This window comes from Vanacampus margaritifer, chromosome 9, assembly GCF_051991255.1.
Source record: "Vanacampus margaritifer isolate UIUO_Vmar chromosome 9, RoL_Vmar_1.0, whole genome shotgun sequence".
NCBI classification, from domain to species: Eukaryota; Metazoa; Chordata; class Actinopteri; order Syngnathiformes; family Syngnathidae; genus Vanacampus; species Vanacampus margaritifer.
In genome coordinates this window covers 9,657,759-9,676,063 of record NC_135440.1, presented here as the reverse complement: position 1 = coordinate 9,676,063, position 18,305 = coordinate 9,657,759, and the positions used below count along the sequence as shown (strand labels likewise).

The window sequence follows — 18,305 nt, the reverse complement described above, 5'->3', positions numbered from 1 at the left end:
GGCGAAGAAACGGCATTGAAGATGAGATGAGACAACAGAGTTTCCTAAACAGATGCAAGGCTGCCAAAATGGAAAAGGAGATGGCTGCACGGGGAAGGTTATTTATTATCGTACCCAGCAGCAACAGGGCAAATGAGAGCAGAGCTTAAGCAGGATGGGAAAAAGGTTGACGGGGAAAAGCGATCTCGCCCTCAGAGAGTGTTAATGGCCAGGTTGACTGGTTAAGAGTGGAATGTCAGCTCCCACATTTACAGAAAATACTTGGGAAAGGCAGAAATCAAAGCAAACATCGGCTTCAGCTTCTCTTATTCTCACTATGTCACGTCAGTGCTTTTTTTCTTCTCCATCCGTTCGTGCTCACTCTGTTACCGACTGCACTCATTATTTGTGTTGGCCATAAAAAGCTGCTGTGACACATCACTGTCTTGGAAAGTTTGGAGTGAGACATTCTACCTCTCAGAGACAATAATGAAACACTCATCACAAGGAAGAGCACTTCTGGAGACAGCTCGCTTGAAACATACTGTACACAGAAAAGGGTCCAGATTCAGGTCCAAATCTTATGTGCTTCTGATATTGAGCTGACACCGTGACAAAAAAAGATAAACTGAAACAGAGTAAAAGACCAACTGAGCTTCCAAGCTTTGACAGTGTAACATTTCCGAGCAGTGCATTAAGAGGCAACGACTAGAAAACAATATAACAATATTTAACTACAAGTGACAACTTGGAAGTTAGTCTCTGATATACTGGACATACAGTGCTTTGACATACTTGTCAACTTTGAAATACACACGCGATTCATGTGTGGTTGCACGCACACACAAAAAAAGCATCAGAGAACTGCTGGCCGCTTCAAACTGCTCTTTTAACCCACTGACAAACCAAAGCAGCTACCGACCAATGTGTTTCGTGTCTACTGTAAATCCACGTCTCACCGCAGTTCGTGTTGGCTGGCAATGTGCTCTGCTTTATAATTAGGTGCTGTAATATTGAAGCTGTGCGTGAGCATTTAAACGCAGGCACGCACGCACGCAGACATTTAGTACAACACGCAAACCTCAAATCGGCCAGTTAGCATCTTTTCTGTTCAACAAGAGACGATGAAAAGTATGAAATAAGTGTGTAAACACATGCAAATGCTCAAGAGATGACAGAAGTTGTCGAAAAACATGTGACATGGGACGATTATAAGCAAACGACTGAACATTTTTGTCATACATGTTATTTAGAGGATCCTTTGATGCAGAGTACCTTGTCCCCCGAACCAGCCTTAGTGTGTGTGCACTTCTATACGTGCATGTGTGTGAGTGGTGAAGGAAGCCGAAAAGCCAGTTTCCCATGCGTGTAATCATCCCAGGATGAGGTGGAGGATGAAGCCGTGCGGGACTTCCCCTGCACCAGAGGGTATTTTCCTCTTGCACTGTGGTACAGGCACATGGCTGACCTCGGCTGCATCCGCGTGTGAGTTAAGACTCAAAGGGACACGCGCTGTTCTTTATCTGTCCTGGCATCTGACACAGGAAACAGTTTGGCAACTTTCAGCAAATCCAAGCGTGATTACGGTAATGACAAATTACTAGGCATGTTTGATACCAATTTTTTTTCCCAGACCAGTAGGAGTACTCAACTCTCGAGGAGTCAACGATACAAATATGGGGGGGTCGGAAAGAAGAAGAAAAAAAAAAGTAATTTTAAAGAAAGACCTATACTGTACATCCCAATATAGCATTTTCCCTTATATTTCCTATTTGTTCATAAAACACATATTTTGTATAGAACACATAATGAAAGTAATTTAAATAAATAAATAAATAAATAAATATATTGTATGAGCTGCACAAAAGAATGATTTGACGAGTATATGTTGATCGGCAGGTGATGGACAAAAGTCAAAATGCAATTTAAAGCTGTACACTTAATGGAAACTTCATTAGGTACACCTGCACAACCAAATTACCTCTTTACTAGACAGAAGCAAGCTTTCTTTTTACTTCTTATCTCTTAAGTTACTTTGTATTTTAATAGCTCATCTACAAAAACAAGGTCACCCCAAAATATTAAAGAGGAAGTCAACCTAAAAACTTGTCTTTACAATAATATTTTCCTTGCATTCCTACTAGGCTAAACATGACAATCTGATTAATATTCTGTTTTGATTAATTTTCTGTTTGTGGAACATGAATTAAGCATCAAAATCCATCCGTTTTTATCCATCTAAGGGGGCAGCCATTTTGCCACTTGAAAATTGTATCACACTTGCTAAGGGCTCAGGTAAAAACCAATCACAGCAAGTGACAAAATGGCTGCCACATGAGAAAAACAGGTGAATTTTGATGCTTTATTCATATTCCACAAACACAATATTAATCAGATTGCAGTGTTTAGACCAGTGGGCGCAAATTAAACATATTATTATTGTAAAGAACATTTTTGGGTTGACTTCCCGTTTAATAACACGTCTAAGTATGATGCAAAAAAGTTGCAAGCTACAGGTGGAAAGGAAATAGAAATTAGAAAAGAGAAGAATAGAAAATTCATTTTATTAATATATATGTATATTGGGATGGATAGGTCTTTAGAATTATTATTTTTTTCTTTCAGAAATTGTATGCATCAAAAGTACTCGTAGTATCAGTACTTAGTATCAATGACTACTCGAGTTGAATATATCACTACTGTAAACCACCACAATAAAAGTCATACTGCCAAATCAATAACTCGGTGTTAATCAAAATTGATCATTATTATCTTTGAAAGCGGAGAGCTTTTGCACAGGTGTGACAAATAAGTGAGATGAGAAGTGTCATCTCAGTGCAGACACACAAAATACGCACTTGATCTTTATTACAGTTTGACTGTCCCTCTAGTAGCAATCTGCACACTGTGGTAATGTTAGCATGCAGCCAGTGTGTGGACCATGTGTGTACATGCCTGCGTGTGCGAGTGAGTACAGACGATTGTGTGTTGTGACACAGCCTCTAAAGTCCAAGAAGTTGCTCTATCATCTATTCATGGCTGCTTGACTGAATCATCTGCTGTTGCTGAAAGCTGCCCGACCCAAGCCCAGCTTCACTTCATCATGATTAACGTAAACCATCTTACGGGGGCCGCTCCTCCAGGAAGCACAAGGAAGAGAGTGGAAAAACTCATCTCTACAAAACTTTATGAATTCATCCTTCACCAATGTAATAACATGAACGGTACATAAAGATCGGGGAAACTGCTAGAAAAACAGTAACACGATACTTTTAGTGTGTGAGTAAATTGGGTCCATCCATAATTGACTTCAATCAATCTGCATATATGCTTAAAACACAACATGTTATGGGAACAATCAATACGTGACTTTCTGACAACTCAATGAATTGAAACGATCGCGTCCCACACAAGGCATTTGTGCACACATTGCCCGCATGCCTGCTTCGCCTCACCACTGCCAGGGAACCCAAAAGCCTCTACAAAACAAATTCATTAACCCGGACAATAAAACACAGCTGTGAGGGATGATGGGAACTGTTTGAAATCAGTGCGCGGGATTGTGGGGAATCTGTTCAAGTCAAACAGCATGTTCTCAAAATGAGTGGGAAGGAAAAGAAAGGGGAGAAAAAAAAGACTTAGAAGTAGGGGACACTGTGGAAGAAGCGGTGTTTAATCCAAACTGCTGACTGAGAGCAGAGATGCTTTTTAAGCTTTCCTAAAACACAATAAGGAACTGTTTCTAATAGAATGTTAATAGGATGTGACGAACAGGATGTATAAATGAAGTACAAACAAAACTGTCAAATACAATAAATATCACCCATGAAATTGACTTGTAATATACAAATAGAACCACTCCAAATACAATTTTTTCATCTTGGAAACTGGCAAATGGAAGCACATTTCATATTTATGACTTCTTTGTAGGGCCAACATCGATTCTGAATGCATGAAAAAGCTTTAACTCTCGCAACAGCAAACAATGTCAGAGCAACATGCGACTGATAGAATTGTTTTGCCGTGGTGAGTCTAATGCATTAACGGGGCGAGACAGATTTTTGGCGAGTGAGAAGACTCAGCTTTTGAGTTGGGGCGGTGCTGTGATCAAACCCACCACTTGAGGGCCTCGTAGCTTGCACAATACTCTCCTGCTGATTGACCAACATATGCTGCAATATTACGGAATTCTCTGCTACTAGCCTGGGCCAACTAGAAGAAGGGGCAGTTGACAAAGGACTCACACCCCAGGCACACATGCAGATTCAGATCATTTAAACAAGTGGGCCCACAAATTCAAATGCAGACCATCTTAATTGAGACTAATAATTGATAAGCTTACTATTTTAGAAAGATTACAGGGAGAAAAAAGTTCACGGCAATAGAAGCATTCACTTTGCTTTAATTAACCTTTAAAGGAGACATATGAATCATTTCCCCTCAAAACAGTTCCAAAATGTCTGTAACATATTTTTTATTAAACTCAAAAGTCAATATTTACAGCATACTTTAGACCCCCACACCCCTTTTGTCTCGCGGGTATTGCTGTTTTGAAGGGGCTGTCCTATCTCATCTGTCTCCCTAAACTGCTTGGCCAATGTAGCGTATGGGCCAGGGATACTATTACCCCGGAGTGCTCATAATTGGTTCACTTTTCACTTGTGGAGGCAGCACTTCCATCACAATGCCACTAAGTTACTTTTGCCAATTATTATAGTGAATGGTTATGCTGTTATCTATCACAAAGCAACGGCAATGTTGCAGCTCTGCTTACCTTCTGGCTATGACATGACACTTTGGCTGCCAATTCATAGATGGAGAAAACTGTTACTCCGCAATCCGTCAAAATTCAATCAGAAAATCAAACTAAGTATGTATTTATTTACTCAGTTGTGTAAATTCCCACTTGAAGGGTGTGCAGGGAATCCATATACCACACAAGTCAATTTTCCATCATAAACGGTCAAATGTAATTAATGAAATAGAGGTATATCTATTTTTTTTATGTTGTTTATGTTGTTTTGCAATTACTTGACCTTGCAAATGAATTCTGGGGAGACACGGGGCAGATACTAATAAGACTTGTCTTCTTTCTGCTTTTCGTCTTAATTTATTTTATAAATGAATTAAATAAATAATTGAAATTAAATAAAAAAAATGTGTATAGCATTCTGCACTAGTACTAATGTGACACAACTGCTAGTGTGTGTGTGTGTGTTTTGGACCAAAGGTGATTCTGATTCTGATCAAGTTTTTAGTAGACCTCCCAGAGCAGTTGCTATTCTTTCCCATCTCGCCTTGAACCTGGATGAACCTTCTTCCAGCCATTAGCTGCCCCTCACCAGAATCAAGCTATGAATCATTAGCAGTCAAAGGTGAGGCCTTCACGACCAAATCAAGAGCAGATGTAAAGCTAGCACCTCCATGGCCCTGACTGTCGAAATAACAAAGGGGATTTCACAACCGACTGGTCAAGTAACGTTTTAACACGCTACTGTAAAAAAATAAATAAATAAATAAATAAATAAAATAATAATAATAATAAAATAAAATAAAATCACATAAGCTAATTTCACCTTTATTCTTTCCAAAACAGCTAATGGCACTTATTGTATCTTTGAGAGAATTCCTGTTACTTGAATTCAAAACGTAAGAAAGAACTTCAAGTGGAGAAGCAGAATGACTCCATGCCTGTCAACTCACTCCTTCTCATTTCATTGCACCATGTCCTTCTTACCCCCCCTCATCCATTGCTCTTCCCTATGACACTCATCCTCACCACAGCTGGTAAATATTTTTATATTGTGTTCCATTAGCAAGTTTTATTGAGCGGTCAGACTGGGCAAATGGCGCCTGTGAGCTCCCTGTCCTGTAAACAATAGAAAAAGGCCCTGAAAGCTGCAGCTGAGCACAGCGCAGTAAACTAAAGCCACATTAGAGGACCACTGTGTGCTGAGTAAATATTTAAATGTGTTGGATGCACCCCAGTATAGGCGCTAGTTGGGGGAGGGGGGTTGTTTTGGGTATTTCATGAAAACATTCAAGATTGTTTTTTGAACAGAGGTCAGTGGGTAACACAACTCAACTCTGTATCATAATATACCATATGATACATAACATAATAGGATATAACACAACAATGGATGTATGTTGCAGTAACTTCTTCAAGTTAATAAATTAGCTAAGTTAACTGAGAAAACAAAACTTAAGTGTGTGACACTGCTTTACTGGTCGGTACCTCAGTGCCTTGCACAGGAGTATCCAAGCCCCCCACGTTGTCTCTGAGAAGCTGTTGAAGAAGGTGCACCTGAGCAATGCTGAGGTAAAAATCCAAACTGCTGGTCAAATTAACTTCAAGGGAATGGCCACACACCACCAAGTCCTACAAGGGAACAAAAGTTCAAATGGCAAATCAATCACTGAAGCAGAATACGTGAACATTCATTAAAGGTGTCAAAAACTATAATAGTGTTTGATGTATTCGATCTAATACAGCATACGACTCATATCACAAACTGTATATTATCATAATTCCTCCGAGTTACGTTTTCCAAATCCGCACATATCATATTTTGCATGTCAGTGCAAATTATGAATTAGCTGATATGCATTGTCAAGGGGCATGTTAGCGTTAAAGAAAGTAGGCATCAAAGAGGCAGGAAGTTGGAGTGAGCTGTGCCAGAAAACATCAGCTGTATAAGCAGAGGTTTGAACTCTAGGGGTCAAAAACCTCCATTACATGATTTTCTGGCTGTGGGATTCCTAATGAGGCACCTACAGTATGCAAAGAGGCAAAAGTTGAATACATCTGACATCTCTCTAAATCAAGAACATGGAACAAAGCCTGCAGTACCCATTCTAAAAAGGTTAAAGTTGAAATGCAATAAGGTGCCACTAGTGACCACACTTCCACATCACTTATTGTGATGCCAATTTTCCGTGATTGAAAAAAAAAAAGAAGAAGAAGAAAGCTCTGACATGTTTTGTGCTGAGTCCACTAACCTCTGCTTGGCCAGCATCAAGTGAGATATTCTTGCTGAAGATGATGGCGGGAGCAGCAGTGACTCGGACAGAGAAGTCTGTCACGATGGGTGTCATGATGGCCCGACGCTCCGGGTGCCTCCTGATACTATATCAGAATGTGGGAAAACAAACAATGGTTACAAATTAAGGATGTACGGATTTAGAAATAACCAACATTCATTTCATCTGTGACAAAAATGTTTGATGGACAGGTTTGGGAAAAAGGTTCACTGTTTATAACCTACCTGCAAGGAAAAATATAGAAATGTATATTTCAATATTTTAGTTCAAAGCAGGGGCAGTGTGGTGGTAGCATGGCAGTTAAAAATATATATTTTAGTTCAGTTAATTACTAATACAGGGGACATATTACATACTGTATATATATTTTTTTATTTGTATACTTTTCGTGTTTAGTGATGTGTTTTCTGCACGCACCACATGCACATATCTGGTACACTCATTGACCATGTGAAATTGTGGCTCATTTACATGAGACAAAAAGTTGCCAGGGACTAAAGAAAACCACAACTGTAAGGTATTTTATAATTATGGAATATTAGGGTATTTTTTTATTATAAAATGCAGTCATTGCAATGGAATTGCATAGAATTGGAATTTTCTGGGAATTACGGTAAACATCACACTCGGCCTGCTCAATTATGAAGAAAATATTAATCACAATTAATTTGATAATAATTGCCATACGATGAGGACTATCATTTGTTTTTTGGAACAAAACAAGGAAATGTTTAAACGTGAAAACAATATTAAGAAAAATACATTTCTTTGAAACACAATAATTATGCAAGTTTCTTTTGGATCAACCAAGATTTATTAAATGAGTCATTTTAAAAATAAAAAAGGTGCAAATATAAATATGTAAACAATTCAAAATTAGTATTAACAATCTTTTATTTTTGTTTACAATGATGCCAATTTTTCAAGTGTGGAGTGCAGTAATTGAAATTGTAATTCAATTTCAATTAATTGCACAGCCCTACATTCACACCAATGATATTTTAGTAATTTCCATGCTGATGACATTAGACATCAGAACAGTAGTTCTTAAACCTAGGTTTGATCGAACCCCAGGGGTAAATATATATATATTTTTTAAAGTGGTCGGACGAATACGTGCAATATGAATTCACATGTAGAACGGAACATATGGTGTCCCACAGGTATTTTTGCATTGGCTTGTCACATTTAGAAGGACAAAAAGTTCCAACTATCAGTGATATATTTTTTCTTGCATGCTGGACTTAATAGTTGCATGAGTACAATATTTAAATTCCTTACTAAGCACATTTGAGCTGGAAGCCCATACACAGACACGTAGTGAGACATTGTTTGACAAGTCCCAAATGGGAACAACCTTTAATTGTGTACCCAAGATCAAACCGAGATCTTCTCACATCAGCTTTCTTCATTTCACTAATATGCAGCCCCACAATCAAGTCATATTTGTGGGAACATTTGTTAGCAGTAAAACAAATATACAGGCCAGCTTTATAAGGCGGTGTTAATTGCCACATCTGCTGCTATTAAAACAATCATGCTGTATGGTTTACAATATTTATAGTTGGCTGGGATTATAAAAAAGCCTGTTTCTAGGTGGCCTGGAGTACAGTACTCAGCCAGAACCACTATCATTTTCACTTCTCCAATACAAATGTGCATTACTGCTGCCCCCAAGCTATTATTTTCTGACACATTTCTTCGAATAGCGAGCGAAAGAGGTTTCATTCAGATGTGAAATGATCTATGAGGGCAATTGGTGTTAGCTAATCTCTCCTCAGACAGGGATTGAAACAATGAGTGTCTCGTTGCAGGGACAGGTGCTATCATTCACCATTCACCAAAAACACATAGGGCTCAGTTTACCAGTAATATATGGGGGCCTCTGACATTGAGCCGAGTGTGTGCGTCTCCGTACACCTCAGAGTGGATGTGGTGGAAACACGAATACATGGAAAGTGTGGCTTTTATTTTGCGCAAAACTAAACAGCAGCAATATCAGTGGCGTGAGCAAAATGAGAAAGGCTTGACAAGCTGAGAGATGGAGAGAGTTCACAGCGCCCTGACAAAGGGTCTTTCCTATCCAGGAACTACACACTGGGATGAGGACAGATCCTGTCAGTGGATCCATGGTGCTGGAATTTCCTCACAAAACCTCAGGAAACTGACTGAGGCCACTGCTGATCCAAAACTACTGGAACTCGAGTGAACCCAAAAAATGTGTGGAGAGAACATGCTCCAGTCTCCAAGACAGGAGAGAGTGCGAGGGTATCGATGGAGAAAACGAGGGGAAGGTGCGAACTTGGGAAGTGGCATGCCTCAAATCTCGTTTCAATTGAGGCGTTGCTTTTTTGTGTGATTACAGGTGACAAGCGGGGAACTTGATAATTTTTCTTAAGTGGCACCAAATATTCTCAAACTTAACATTTGAACTCATTCACTGCCATTGACAGCTATAGACGTCAAAAATTCATTTGAACTATTTCTATTAGTTTAGTTTTTTCCATTTTTGTTAACAAGAGTATGAAAACCTAGATTTTTTTGTACATTTAGAACAGATATAAAATTTGTGATTAATCGTGAGTTAACTAGCGAAGTCGTGCGAATAATTACAATTACAAATTTTAATTTCCTGATGCCCCTAATTTTTTAATAATATATATATTTTTTTTAAAGAAAAGATTATTAAAAATTAGGGGCGTCAGGCGCGTACTATTTTTTTTATTGTAATTAATCGCATGACTTCACTAGTTAACTCACGATTAAGCACACGTTTTATAGCTGTTCTAATACAATATAAAAAAACACTAGGTTTTCATACTCTTGTTAACAAAAGTGGGGGAAATTTTTTAACTAATATAAATAGTTAAAATTAATTTTTGACATCTATAGCCGTCAATGGCAGTGAATGAGTTAATTTGAACACAATCCAAAAAAAAAAAAAAAAAAGATGGAATGGAGAAACAAAAGGAATGCCCAAAGAACAGGGTAAATGGGATAACTGGAAAAAGGGTCATGATTGGGTATAAAAGGTGCATCCCCGATAGGCTAAGGTGTTCACAAGCAAAGATGGTGGGAGGTTCATCAGCCATATATCAACTACACACAGAAACATCCAATCATCATAAGAGACACATCTAGAAAAGCAGTAGAACTTTTAAGAGAAGATTTGAAGAGGCAGAACTGGAATCACGTATATAACAAACGACTTAAATAATGCCTATAATTATTTTATGACCACACGCACACATTCATATAATAAATATTGTAAAAACATTACAATTCATGCACAAAGCAGAAAAAACACTACTCATAATCCTTGGATGACAAATGGGTTGAAAAATGCTTGTAATAAAAAAAATATATTTTATATAGAATGTTTCTCAAACATAGAAAAAAAGATGCAGAATCTAGGTATTAAAAATATAAAAAACAAACTTGTATCAATCCTTTTAAGTTGCAGAAATATGGATGTCGGAGCAACATTGACTGCAACCGCCTTAAAATATTGTATAAAGCCCATCATGAAATTTTACCAGTAATATACAAACCAAATTTATAAAAAGGGAAAGTGAGTACAAACTAAGAGGAACGAAGAAAGGTGTATTTTAACTCAAGGTGTCTGTGGAATAATTTGGATTGTAAAACAAAATCTTCTCAGTCTATTTTAAAAAAAATGCATAAAATCACATTTATTGCAAAAATATATATAGCACAAGGATACACCGTTAATTATTTTGCAGAATTGTTACACTGAAAGCGTCTTGACCGCTCGCTGTCATTCATTTTGTGTTGTTTTCTTTCTTTTTTGTGTTGATCAGGGGCAGAAAAAACAAGTTTTACTTCTTTCTGTCCCCTTTCATTTGTTTTACTTTACTTTGAATTTCAATATTGCTTTATATTGTCTTTTTTTTCTTTTACAAATGAATGAAATTGAATTGAATTGAAACACGACCAGCATCTCTAGGTCCAAGTTCATCTGAGAAGGACTGACACAAAATGTAATGTGGTCTGACGAGTCCAAAAATCAAATGTTTTTTTGGAAATCATGGACATTGTGTCCACGGGAAAGGATCTGGGTTATTATCAAACTCCAAAATATGTACTGCATGGGGGTTTTCATTGGCATTCCTGCTTATTTCTGCAAGACATTGCCAAGTCACATTATGTATGCATTTCTAGAGCATGGCTTCCTAGAGAAGAGGAGAGTACTAGACTGTCAGCAGTCCAGACCTTACTCTTGTTGAAAATGTGTGCGCCGCAAAACATTTGTAAGTATATGACAAACTCCAACAGTTTCACACAATTTGCCAACAACACACATCATTTGTGGAGTGCGTAAGATATTCATAAAATAACCTAATCTTAACAGATCAGGTGTAACATATCATGAATGTGTGCAAAAGAAGAAGCAATTCAGTGGCCACTATTTGGGGTCTTAGTAAAGCAACACACAACAATTTTGTTATGTCCTGTGTGAGGCCTCTCACATTTTAAAAATGTGTAAAGATCTTAAACCCCCCCAAAAACAATAATATGTTCTATGCAGCCCCACTAGTCTAAATATGGCATTCTGGTTAATATTCCGTTAGTGGAATATGAGTTAAGCAGCAAAATCCAGCCATTTTTATCCATCTAAGGAGGCAGCCATTTTGCCACTTGCTGTCGACTGAAGATGACATCACAGTTGCTAAGGTCTCAGGTAACGGCCAATCAAGCCTCACCTGTTTTCTGTGTTTGGTCATTAGAGGTTTGCAAGCTGAGCCAATCACAGCACAGCTTCAGAAAACAGGTGAGCTGTGATTGGTTGTTGCCTGAGCCCTGAGCAACTGTGATGTCATCTTCAGTCAACAGCAAGTGGCAAAATGGCCGCCCCCAAGATGGATAAAAACGGCTGGATTTTGCTGCATAACTTATATTCCACAAACGTAATATTAATCAGACTGTCATGTTTAGACTCATGAGGTCACATATTATATTATTGTTATTATTGTCAAGAAATCTTCATAGTTGACGTCCACTTCAAAACTCTTTGTGCGTACCAGCTTTTAGACCAAACAGAAATCAGGCCCGCACTGATTTTGCACTGCACTCTTCTGCACTTGTTTTTTGTTGTCACAGAACAAATCTGAATTCTTAGCCCATGATTCTGTGATTTTTGGGTCTGTTCCCTCACGAAACATGAGTGGAAAAATGGATGTGAAGCCAAACATGCTGTAACGCTCATGCTTGTTTTAGCTCTCAAGCTAATAAAAAATAGCATCAAAAGTGTGTAATTATGTGTTCAAAGAGGCTCCAAGGGAGAGCTACCTCAATGACTACATACTGCTCCCACATCAATACGTTTTGGATACATTATGGGATATTTATTGGAGACAACACATAACACCCCAAAATATTGTTAAAATAAGTTCATGCAAAGTATCATTTACAAATGAATTGATATTGTTGTTTGCATTCCTTTATTTGTGGTGAGCATTGAAGGCATCTATATCCATAGGTTGAAGATCAGTTTGTAGATCAACAGTCAGTACAAATGTTAACTCTTGTTGGCTAAGAGAAAAAATATTAAGACTTACTGATCACAACTCTAAGTCCACCTGTATTGTCAAATAAAAAGTGGCGAGTGGAGACTTTCCTCCACCATCAAAACCACTTCAAACTACCAGCTAAGCTTTTTGCTATACCAAACGCCACAACCCCCTTCAGAAGCCATCTGTGACTCACAATCAACGACAGCCTCAAGCAACTTTCATCCATCCAAGGCCAAACAGGGTTGTTCCTCCGTCAAGTAAACAGATTTACTGAACAGTAAGTCCAATGATAACTTAAGTTTTCACCACTGGTTGAGCTGCCAAGTCATAAAAATGTCTGGCTCGGTTTGTCGAGTTAAATGTTCAACTTCACCTCGCACTCAGTGTCTTTGGCTAACATATTATGCACATTTTACATATGTGTGTGTGACAGCCGCCATTCCGAACCATTCCGCCAGACAATAGTTTGATGAAAAAGGTGGGGTAAAGTGTGACGACTTCCTTACAAATGATGATTGAGTTTAGCTGTCTGTACGCAATGAAGAAATAATAATTCTTCTGACCTGCTGGCCATGTTCCATTCCAGGGCCGGGTTCTGGGAGTTCCTCTCACCGTCTGCGGACACACCTCCTTTCATTCCCTCCTTCTCTGGCTTGAGCTGCTCCCATTGAGCTGTGCCAATGTTGATGGACTGAAGGTCGATCTGATACTGGCGATCCTCAACCTCTGAGCCTGGGTCGCGCAGGATACCAAGGTTGGATGCTCGTCTGAAAGGGGGAAAAAAAAGAAAGATTGGAGTGCTATCTTGGTGCAAAATGGGACAGAAACACATTGCGGTAAATATCACACAGAATAATGTTATATAAATTCCATGTAGTAGGTGTTGAATATAAGGTCCTGGTTGGGTTCTAATTTGATACAGTAAGGAAACAAAATTCAAAACATATGGAGCAGATTTAATGACATGAAAAAAAGCATTAAAAAATTCTTATTGCCAGCAATATATTCTCTAAAAATAATTGTGCAATAAAAGACAAATAAATATCATACAACATAAAACAGCTTACCATATGTGTTTTATTTTTTTAAGAAAATGCAAAATAAATTGTCTCATTCTTGACAAAAAATAAATAAATAAATAATGTAAACATTATTGGTTTGGCTTGATCTCAAGAGAGGCTGAAAGCTGTGACGGCACCATGATTTTTATTGTTCTGCTACACCTAATCCCACATTATTATGATGCTGTTTCAACAAGTTAACAACGCACTGGAGTCTAGTACATAATTTTTGACATGGCCTGCAACCCTTTTGGTTGCGGGTGTTGACAAAGTGGTGTGTTGTGAAACACCTGACAACTACTACTAATCATAAATTAGACTTTTGCAGTTTAAATATGTAAAGAAATAATTTACAGCTAATCTTTTCTTAATTCTTATGAATTAAGATATTTAAGTTTCAGAAACAAAATTGATTTCCTCCACTCCGCTGTCTGTCAAGGTGTAATGCGTGATCATATAATCATGATTGACTTCCCCAAGCCAACACAGCTTTAACATTTGTCATCTTATTACCAAGTACTCTTGCTTTGTTTCGGAATGTGGGGCAGGGGTGGATCTATTCTAGTAGGTTGCAGGGCTATGGACCACCCCAAAATTATGAAAAATCCTAAGATGTTTGCCTTATCACCTTTAACAGGTGTTAAAAATAACTAAACATCCCCCCCCAAAAAAATCATTGCTAAAATAACTAATAAATAATTGCTTGATTGCATGGTTTTAGTGTGTTTAATAAAATCGGAAAATGTCAAAGCGACCTTTGCATCCTTAGATTTTCCTGTATGTGGCCCTCAAAGGAAAAAGTTTGGACTCCCCTGTACTAGACTTTACACCGATCTGATCGGCTGTATCGGGATCGGACGATATTTTGCATTTTGCATAGCCGGACCCCCAACCTGTCGATAAATATTAATCGGCTCATGTCGCCGACCGCCATGGACAGTTTCCACAGCGACGAACAACAAATAGTAATTGCTGGTCAGTTAACCAACCTACCTGCAGCCGGCCGGATAAAGCCTCTGAATTGAAGACAATGCATGAAGCAATGGTAGTTATTACAAAATCGGCCAGCAGGTGGCAGCATTGTGTGAGAAATCAACCACGGCCATGTTGCAACAAGCTGTTTCCCCCACTCTTTTTGAAGAGATTTGTGAATAATGATGAAACTTAGCTATACTGTATTTCTAATGCTCAGTGCTGCAAAACAGAAACATATAGAAATATACTTTTTTTCCTGATGAAAGAAGAGACTTTAATCTCTCTTTTGTTCGGTTGCATGTTTTCATAGCAATAGTACACAATGTTCTGTGGGCCTTGCAAAATCAGTCAAAATCAAGTAAAACACAGCCGGGAGCAAAGGGGGTTGCTTCAGTGAAAATGGCTGAGATTGAATGAATTAATGTGGAATGATTAATCTTAATTTTGGCACACATTGCACAGTTTTTAGATTGTGGCCTTACTACCCTTCTCTTCCATTTTTGTGACCCGCCAGGCCTGTAGTATAAGACATGGACACAAATACAAATCTGGTAAGATTATGGAGGGATACATCAAGAGTGAGTATGGCTGGCAGTAATTGAACTGCTCCAAACACTGTTCCAACAGCGTTGAGAAAAGATGATGCACTCCAAAGACAAGATGCGCATGAACTCACAAAGCAAAAAGAACAATCACAATCGAGCATCTGCTTATGACATCAGAGCTTTCAGTTTGTTATGATATGTTTATTTGTGCTGGTGAATTCAAATGAGTGCTTAAATGGAATAAATAAGAGCTTAAAATGACTACAGATGTAGTGGCAAGCTGAGTAGTTTTATTTAGTTCGGCAATGTCACTGCTAATTTTCATTCAGCGTTTTCCTCGCTTAGCCACACCAGAAAAGCCGCCACAAGTGCGTTGTGTTATGACATATGCATCAAACACAAAAACAACAGTGATGGGAGATCAGAGGTGCATAACCAGAGTTAGCTGGATTTGTTGACACACAAACAAGTGAAACAGATCCTTAATCAACATTTGGAACCACATTTATCAACATAGTTAAATTTGAATCAAGCCAAGAGCCCAAGTATGATTTGGGTGGGATATGTCAGTCTAGATTCATTAAGGTTTTTTTTTTTTTTTGTAACACTACCTCCATATTCTACCCGTCCACAAACTATCTTTCACATGAAATAAACCTAACTTTCCTCATATGCTTTCCAAATTATCTCTCTCCACTTGAGCCCATTTAGCAGAGCCTCTTGCTCATAATCAACATGACATGATAATCTGCAGCCACGTTCCTACATTGCTGAGCTGCAGGGTCATCCCCCCCAGTGATAGAAATATAAATGATAAACATTTTTCTTGCTCATGTAACCAATGGAAACCTGTGTGATTTAATATCAAACGACATATTTCAGCCAATCGTAGGAAACAAGAGAGCTTCATTTCTGACAAATAAGGAGGGGAGGGATTTTGGGAGCTTCCCTTGGGGTGCAATAATAATTGAAGCCAGATCTCTTGCTGTACATGTGTGTTTGGGGTGGGGGTGGGGGGTGCACCGGTGGTTTGACATATTTGATTGGTCATGTGAAGACCACACTGCGTGGCCAAAAGGAGACTAAAGAAGGCCTTGGGAAAGTAAAGCAACCCACTACCCAAGTGCACACGTATGACCTAAAACATGTAGTGCAAGGCAGGTGGAACACACCATTTATTCTCACATGCTTTTTATCACACATCTGTGCGCCGCCACCATGTGGAAAATCGTGAGGAAAATGAAAACAACAACTAATAATTGACACCCTTTTCCAGATGAGGAAGGCAGCATGGGAGGGAGCGTACATGAAGACTGGGGGGCGCATAGTAACTTAGTTTGTCCTTGTTCGTAAGCCAACCTTATTTAATAGCTGGGAAATGCCAGAGAAACTTTTTTTTTTAATGACAAAATGCTGCAATTTATGTATAGAACAAAAATGATCAAAAGCACGGTAATGCTGGAAGCGCACTGCATCGTGGCATTCATGGTCATTATTTCAAGAGGCAGTTCACCTTCTTTAGGCACATACTCATTTTAAATCAGAGAAGCCAATTGGAGTTCAAATGAGGCCGCTTGTTCCAAATTATTTTGGCAGAAAAGTCAAACACTACCAGTTTGAGCACTGGCAATATGTTGAGTGTAGGACCTGTAAATTCATAGGTACACCAGCACAGGAACATATGGTACAAATATTGACGGACCAAATTCCCTTGAACACAAGATGCGTAGAAAAAATGTAAAAGCAAAAATAAAGAAGCAAAGGTGGGCATTCCGTCCCCGTTTTGCTGACGAACAACAATAAATTTTAATAAAATAAAAAAAAGACAGACTAAGCACTGACGGATGTGGGTTTTTGTCCGTCGGTACTTGACCAGGTTAGTGACGATTACACTGACGTTTCGCTGACGACTGACAGAAACACGCGCCTTTGTCTCACGTTTGTTTGTTTGTGAGACTTTCTGAGAGAGGACTGCATTCACTATATATGTGAGAGTGAGTGCTAGGATCTCTGCGAAGACCGGTGGCTTGGTTTGATTGGCTAAGGAGGCGGAAACAGCCACATTCCGTAAAGATGATGTCACTTCACTTTGTCATGACAAAACAAATGTACAGTCTTTGTTTGTGTCCACTATTTTATGTATGTGTGTTTATTTGCATTATAAACATATATATTTGTGGTTTTCTGTTAAATGGTTTTCGGTTGTCTGTCGGCCCTAAAATAGCAGTGACAAAACTGTAATTTAGCGATGACGGAAGTGCGGTTAAAACAACGATGGCAGACTGATTTGGTTTGGTCTGACTGACAATGATAGACAGGTTGCTCGGCCAATGAGAGACCGGCAAAATTGACTGAAGCTCCCATCTCTGTAAATTAGTTGCGCCCTACATTCCAGGATTTAATATTCTTTAGGTCTGTATGTGTGTTTGACAGAACATTAATCTTGATTTGACTCACTGGGAAGACTTCTGGGAGTATTGATGATTGAAATGTAGCAGATTACGGATCATGTAGTGAGAGAATTAAAGGCGGGGCCTTCTGGACACGGTGTAGCATTGGTCGAATGCTTGAATACCGATAAATAGGAAACATACAAGCAGGAAAACTCTACTGGTGCACGTTGCAGCAAATTTAAGTGGAAGCTGAAAATGTGGGGAAACAATGACTTTAAAAATCAAATCCAGACACGGGCTATATATTTGCATGACAGCGGTGAAATAATTGCTAGAAAAATAACGTTGAATACCTTGAGAATATTGCAGCAAATTATATTGTACAGCAATTCATATTGTAAATAAGTAAAAAGGCTTGTTAAAAGTGGAAGCCTGGGACAGACTGATTACCATGCTGAGGTTTTGAAGGCTAACTGTGGTTCAAGGTTGTAAAATAAACCACAGTGGGATCTGGTTGAGGCTCACGGCCTGATGGTTGGAGTGTGGGAGCAGTGAGCTGTGTTAAAACACTCCAACCGGGGTGATCCTACGAGGCAACGTGCACACGCGCACATGCACACACTCCCACACTGCTCTTGCAACTTTCATCCGGACTCCTTTCCCAAACTCCTGCCCCCGGCCAGTGGTACAGGAAGCACCAGTGTAATACTAAGCCCTGCCAGCTTCTGGGTCTTGTCACTCTCAAACCCACAACCTGAACCCACAATCCCGGAC

General features: G+C 38.9%; 1 protein-coding gene across 3 annotated transcripts in view; it reads right to left on the bottom strand.

Annotated features, from left to right (window-relative positions):
- vps13b (vacuolar protein sorting 13 homolog B) overlaps positions 1–18,305 on the bottom strand; it is a 349,203-nt gene that overhangs the window by 121,048 nt on the left and 209,850 nt on the right. For all 3 annotated transcript variants that reach the window (XM_077574861.1, XM_077574863.1, XM_077574862.1), the window contains 3 exons: positions 13,121–13,324; positions 6,982–7,108; positions 6,218–6,361 (listed from right to left, as the gene is read on the bottom strand). In XM_077574861.1, coding sequence (XP_077430987.1) covers positions 6,218–6,361; positions 6,982–7,108; positions 13,121–13,324 — 475 coding nt within the window. The remainder of the gene's footprint in view (positions 1–6,217; positions 6,362–6,981; positions 7,109–13,120; positions 13,325–18,305) is intronic.